A 5,858-nucleotide genomic window follows, 5' to 3' on the forward strand; every position below is an offset into this window, starting at 1 on the left:
TCCGTCGTCCGCGGAGGAAGGGGAGCCGGGAGAGGCCTCGCTGCCGCCGTCTGCCACGCGGGTTTCATCCGGCGTCGTCACCCGGCGGCGGCGCCTAGGGCTGGAGAGCCCCCGAGTCGCCCAGGGCAGGGGCGACGCGAGGGGTCAGTCTGGGCCTAGATACTCACCCTTCTGCATGAGCAAGAGCCTGCATAGCTTGTGCTTCATGTAATGTGTCTTTTGCCATTATAGCTGGAACTTACACCCACATGGCTTGCTGATAGTCACATTCATGCAGAAGAGGGAATAATATTTAGCTATTGATTGTACATATCCCTTGAAGCTTGTCTATTACTTCCTCCATTCCTAAATAAGTACAAGTCTTTCTAGAGATTTTGCTAGAGACTACATGTGGATGTATATAGACATACGTATAGATTCAACATACTTTAAAGTATAGATTCAATCATTTTGTAGTTCAAGAATTATATTTAGAAACGGAGGAAGTATTAATATTTGCTTGATCCGGTTTGTCTACTTTCATGGCTAATTTTTCACTACGAGTTGTAAAATAAGCATTACAGCACAATTCAGCAACCTGAGCCTAAGTCAGTTCTGCAAGACGTTCGTACACCACATCACCATCTTAAAAAGAACGCATCAGAACCCATATGTTCGATAAAAGATGGCCGCAATATGGCATTTCTATCTGGAAATGCAAAAGAATGGATGATGTGGACCATGTGTTTACACAATAATGATACATGTAATGGGCTGTACAAGACACAACAAAGAGAGACTTTTTCATGCTCCACCAGGTACACAATAGGTGTAGCCTGGAGTCGGGACTTGTTCAAGTCTTGGTGACAGCAGTCTTGCAAACCGGGCAAACGTTCTTCTGAGAAAGCCACTGCTTGATGCAGTAAACATGGTAGCTGTGGCCGCAGCCCAGCCTCCCCATCTCGTCATTCGCTTCAAACTCTTCCTGCAACACCCAGCAGAATATACAGACTTGGTTTAAACTCTTGCAATCGATGTATATAAAGAGAAGCAGGGTGAACTACAGAGGAAGGGGGGGAAGGGCATACTTGACAAATACTGCATTTCTTCTCCACTTCTGTCGGAAACCGGAACGATGAATCGGGCTTGACCTTCCTAAGGTTGCGAGTTATCTCATCCTCGCGTAACCCTGTGTTGACATGTCCTATTCTTTCTCCGAGCTCAAGCAACTCCTGTTAAGACAAAGTTGGTTCATCAGGATGATGATGCCAAGTGCTGTTACACAACACGGGAGGGAGGGAGGAAGACAGACCTCATAAGTCATGTTGTCGACATCAAGGCGCCAATCCTGGTACCGATCATACATATTCATTCCTCCCAACAACACTCTTGTCTGAAACATCATGATCTGCCACGCATATAAAAAGTAAGTATTTGAAACTGGCATACCCTGCCTGCATTCCGTTAGGCAGATATCATTACACACCCATGCATACCCCCTCCGTCCGGAAATACTTGTCGACAAGTATTACCGGACGGAGGGAGTATGTTTGAAAGAATAAAGTGAGCATTGTAAGCATGATCTGGCTTGTACTAAAAAAACATGATATGGCTTATACAATTTGGCACTTTCAGGTCCATGGATACCATGTTGATTAGTATTTCATACTTTTGTCTGTATCGTGTAGTTTTTTGCGATTTTCTTTCCAGAACACATAGAACAGGTTACAAGGTTATATACTTCAGGTAGCATGCAAAGGGGTAGCTCATTTTGTCTCAGGTACCATCAATCAGACTTAGACCCATTTGGGTCAGTGGCAAGACCAAGAAAAGAGGCTTCCTCCAACCAATCAGGAATTGTCACCTACCCTAAGCATGTTAAATGCCCCACCCACCTGTTGCATATCTTTGATAGTTGCCTACAGGGACAAGAGAACGCTGGTGGATCTTCACATCCAACTATAAGATAAGAGCCCTCACCAGCAAAGAACACAAGGAATGGTCACAACTTGAGATCTGATCATGACTGAAGGAAGCAACAGGCAAATCATAAGGGTCCCCGGCCCCCCTTAAGCAGCAAAAGCAGAGTCGAGTCAGGCAGACTTGCTGGGCACTGAAAGCCATCATTCACCCACCAGAATGCCCATGCCCATCCCCTACCTACTGTAGGATCCGCTAGAACAGCATGCCAGAAAGAGAATGAATGTATAAATAAAGTCGCATTATCATGGGTTGTCATGCTCAGGTGTTCTACATCTACCGCCTCTCCCCAGCTCCGAAACAGCATAGCACAGTTTGAACACCATTTGACTGGCCATTTCATCATCAGCAGCAGCAGCTGACCTCCGCCAAAGTGTGTCTCTACTCTCTAGCGTTTACGCTTGGTACTAGTCTGCATCTGCATGCCATGGTTGGAAGGTCTCTCTCCATGGCCACACAGCTCTCCGTCTCGTTAGCAATTGAGGCCGTAGAGAGAGAGATAACACCACCAGTGGCAGAGCTCCGTGGCTGCTGGAGCCACTTGATTATGGGTTAGTTAACGAACGAGAAGGCCACGATCCCACGTCAAGTTTAGCGCACGAAAGAAGCAAGTCAACTACTTCCAACGCCCAGGGCCAGGGCACAAACACTGTCAGATCACAACACCATTCACCCTTGGCAGTGCTGCCTGGCCAGGCCACTCCATTATCATACGCACGGGAATCTTATGGCAACGTAATCGCGCACCGACCGCCCTCGCCACTGGAGGTGCAAGGCATAGATAGATGCGGGCCAAGTGTGCAAGCAAACGATGCTAGCATGATGCAGTGTATACAGAGAGTATTTAATACCGGTAGCGAGGCTGGTGTGCTGTATTGTAGTACTGTACCTCTTCTTCGAGCCCCCCGGGGGAGGGGCGGTACCCGCGCATCCGGCGGAGGCGCGCGGAGGGGAGGAGGTCGGCGCCGAAGAAGGGGCCGTCCATGTGCTGCGGCAGCGGCGGCGGCGGCGGCGACTCCATGAACGACGACGATATCTGCTCCTGCATGCTCGTCCTCCGGGACAGGCAGGGCCGCTGTGGATGTCACATGAGAAACGTTGCGTCAGATTCATCCCACTTGCATACGGAGAAGGGAGAATTCGGGTATTTGCGCGGAAGAGATGGCATCAAACGTAGTGGAGCACTGTTTTCAGATGCTTAAAGAACATTGCATTCAAGGCCGCTCATAATTGGCCGTCAGGGCTCAGAGCCAGGCTCGATTTTTAGCGGCGCAAATGTGAAATCGAAACGAAAGATTTCGGAGCAAAGCAGCTGCCAGAAAATCTGAATACTTGGAGGGAAACACACGCTTTCTTTTCAACAACAGACAAAAAGGAGTTCAAAATGAGAATAACCACCCACCACCAAGAACAAGAACAAGAAGCAATCCTACTCCTACGAAATGGGCAGGCCGTGAGCGCCGTGAGCAGATCCAAACAAGCCGGGGAGCATCTGCTGCCACTCACCTCTCTGTGCGGCCTCTCGGGGTCGCCGCCGCGGCCCCTCCCCAGCATCTGGTGGCGCGCCACCACGCAGTCCACGGACGACGCCTCCGCGGCGAACGGTATCCCCGGGGCGCACCACACGTCGCCGCCGATCCCTCCGCCGACAAGGCCGCCTCCGCCTGCGCCTGCGCCCCTTTCCTTTCTCCTGTCCTTCCCTTTCCTCCGCCGCCCGTGCCAGTCGGCCGAGGACCGCACGGCCGCCGCCGCCGCGGAGCCCGCCCCGGGCGCGTAAGCCTGCGAGGCCGCGGCCGACGTGCAGCCCAGCCCGCGCAGCGCCGCGGAGGCGAAGCCCTTCCTCCGCCCCGCCTCGGCCGCGGCCGGCGGAGGCAGCGGCGCCGAGGAGGCCTCCCCGCGTGGCAGCAGCAGGCGCCGGATCCCCCGCCGGCGCTCCGCCGTGGGCGAGCCGCCGCGGCGGTCACCGGCCATGACGGGGAGCCCGGCTCCGCTGGCGTGCTCGGGCCCGGCGAGACGGGTGGGGGCAGTAATGGCACTGCTGCTGAGCAGCGCCTGTGAGCGGGCAGAGCAGAGGGGCGCGGGTTCGCGTTTGTTGTCTAGCGTGCGCGTGGAAGGCTAGACAAGTGTAGGAGCATACATACTCCTACTTGAGGGGCCGAGCGAGCAGAGCACGAGGAGGAAGGAAATGCGATGCGAGGTGGTAAATTCTTGTCCCGGAATCGGTGCGGCCCTGGATTCAAGGGGACGGATGTTGTTGACTTCTCGGTGGTTTTGGTGAGTTCCGAGCAGGCTCCGGAACGGCCAAAATGGAGCCACCACACACGGTGTAGGGCTGCTTAAACAAATGTGGCATGGAACATGTTTCACTTGCCGCGAAATATGCCGCCAATCGTCACGGTGAAAAAGGTGGTGGACTAGACGAGGGAAATGAGGTCCTCTTGGGCGTGTTTTTTTCATGATTATGTGTATCCCATTTATATATAAAAAAACACCGATCCAATAAAAGCAATTACAAAAAGATAAAATAACGGATCAGGACACGCCATCGAACTTTAGATCTTGCATCCCCGCACGATTAAGATGCCGGAGGTGGAAACCACATATGTCATTCACGAACCACGAACGCAACACATGAACCATCATCTTCCACATGTCATCAATGCAGATTGCAATTTGCATCCGCTCCATGACTACCTCCCAAGCTCCATGACGATGCTGGAGCAAACGTCATCACAATGTCGGAGTACGCGGACACAAGTCCACCACGAGGATGCCACCACGTCATAGGGTCGATCGCCTTGTTGGGGAAGGATCTGAAGAATATTCATTCAACGCCACCATCAATGTCGTAAGCGAGGATGATGAACAGCCTAAAAGCAAAGCTACTTTAGCCAAAAATATCCACACACACACACACGGATCTTGCGACCCTCCCTCACCACCGATGACCGAGGTCGTTAGTGGATGGGAGACGCTGGATGACGGTGGCAGAGGAACTATCTTCGGGAGAGGCGCTGACGATATTTCCACTTTTCTTCTAGAGGATGAAAGAAAACGATCCGTCTCTTGGGCATGTTTGGTTGGTTGCACCCATTTTGGCCTATTTGCATCTGTGATCGGTAGGGCCTTAGTAAGGTAATGCATGATACAAACCTTGTTTCTCATTTTGTTTGGTTAATTGTATTGCATCATAAGATTGTTTGATGCATGTCGTTTGGTTGGTAATAGTTGTGAGTTAATTCTATTAACTTGGGTGGGGGAAAGGATGAGATGTCTTATGATCTAGGAACTTAAATTTATTATTCAAGGCGCACAATACCCCCTCAAATGTAACTCTGAGTCTAAAGTGCTTGATATTGGAAAAATCAACAACGGTCCTATGATAGTTCCTAGATGAGAACTCATTGATATGGTACCTAGTTTCCTGAAGGGTGAAATAACGTCAAGCCGACATACATATCCAACATCTCCTTGGCAGAACTTATGATCGAAGATATTGATCCCATCGGATCGAGCCATGTTGTGAGCAATAATGTTAGAATCATGGGTTGATCATTCCCAACCAGCTAACACATATTTAAGCTTGAGATTGGAATCAACAACACCAAGCATATTTTAGCTCGTGTAGTTCCTCTTGAGCGTGTTTTGGTTGCCTACAATCATTTTCAGCTTCTTTTGCATCTGTGGTGGTAGATCCTGACTGAGGTAGTGCGCGTTATAAATCATGTGTTTGCACTTTGTTTGGTTGACTGTGTTGTATCTTAAGGTCGTGTGATGCATGAAACCTGGTTAGCAACAAGTTGTGTTTATCACTCTAAAGATGCAAAACATAGTTTTTGGTCCCTCTCGGTCTAGTACCTTGATCACCCCTTCTAGCTATTGTGTGACTTTACCATATA

The 5,858-nt window shown here is 50.4% G+C and overlaps 1 protein-coding gene across 1 annotated transcript; it reads right to left on the minus strand.

Annotated features, from left to right (window-relative positions):
- Positions 1-608: 608 nt before the first annotated feature.
- On the minus strand, positions 609-4,137 carry LOC123444164 (potassium/sodium hyperpolarization-activated cyclic nucleotide-gated channel 4-like). The gene is made up of 5 exons (XM_045120798.1): positions 3,466-4,137; positions 2,849-3,034; positions 1,292-1,387; positions 1,068-1,211; positions 609-964 (listed from the first exon to the last, which is right to left on the minus strand). The coding sequence occupies exons 1-5, from the start codon at positions 3,928-3,930 to the stop codon at positions 833-835; spliced, it is 1,023 nt and encodes a 340-aa protein (XP_044976733.1). The 5' UTR covers positions 3,931-4,137; the 3' UTR covers positions 609-832.
- Between the last annotated feature and the right edge of the window lie 1,721 nt (positions 4,138-5,858).

The sequence above is a fragment of the Hordeum vulgare genome, chromosome 3H (assembly GCF_904849725.1).
Source record: "Hordeum vulgare subsp. vulgare chromosome 3H, MorexV3_pseudomolecules_assembly, whole genome shotgun sequence".
NCBI lineage: Eukaryota > Viridiplantae > Streptophyta > Magnoliopsida > Poales > Poaceae > Hordeum > Hordeum vulgare.

Excerpts from the sequence above, each read along its gene's own strand:
- LOC123444164 (XM_045120798.1), bottom strand. The coding sequence starts at position 3,930 with ATGGCCGGTGACCGCCGCGGCGGCTCGCCCACGGCGGAGCGCCGGCGG. Across the intron at positions 1,212-1,291 it reads TCGACAACATGACTTATGAG|GAGTTGCTTGAGCTCGGAGA; the intron begins GTCTGTCTTCCT and ends TTGTCTTAACAG. Across the intron at positions 965-1,067 it reads AGAAATGCAGTATTTGTCAA|GAAGAGTTTGAAGCGAATGA; the intron begins GTATGCCCTTCC and ends TGGGTGTTGCAG.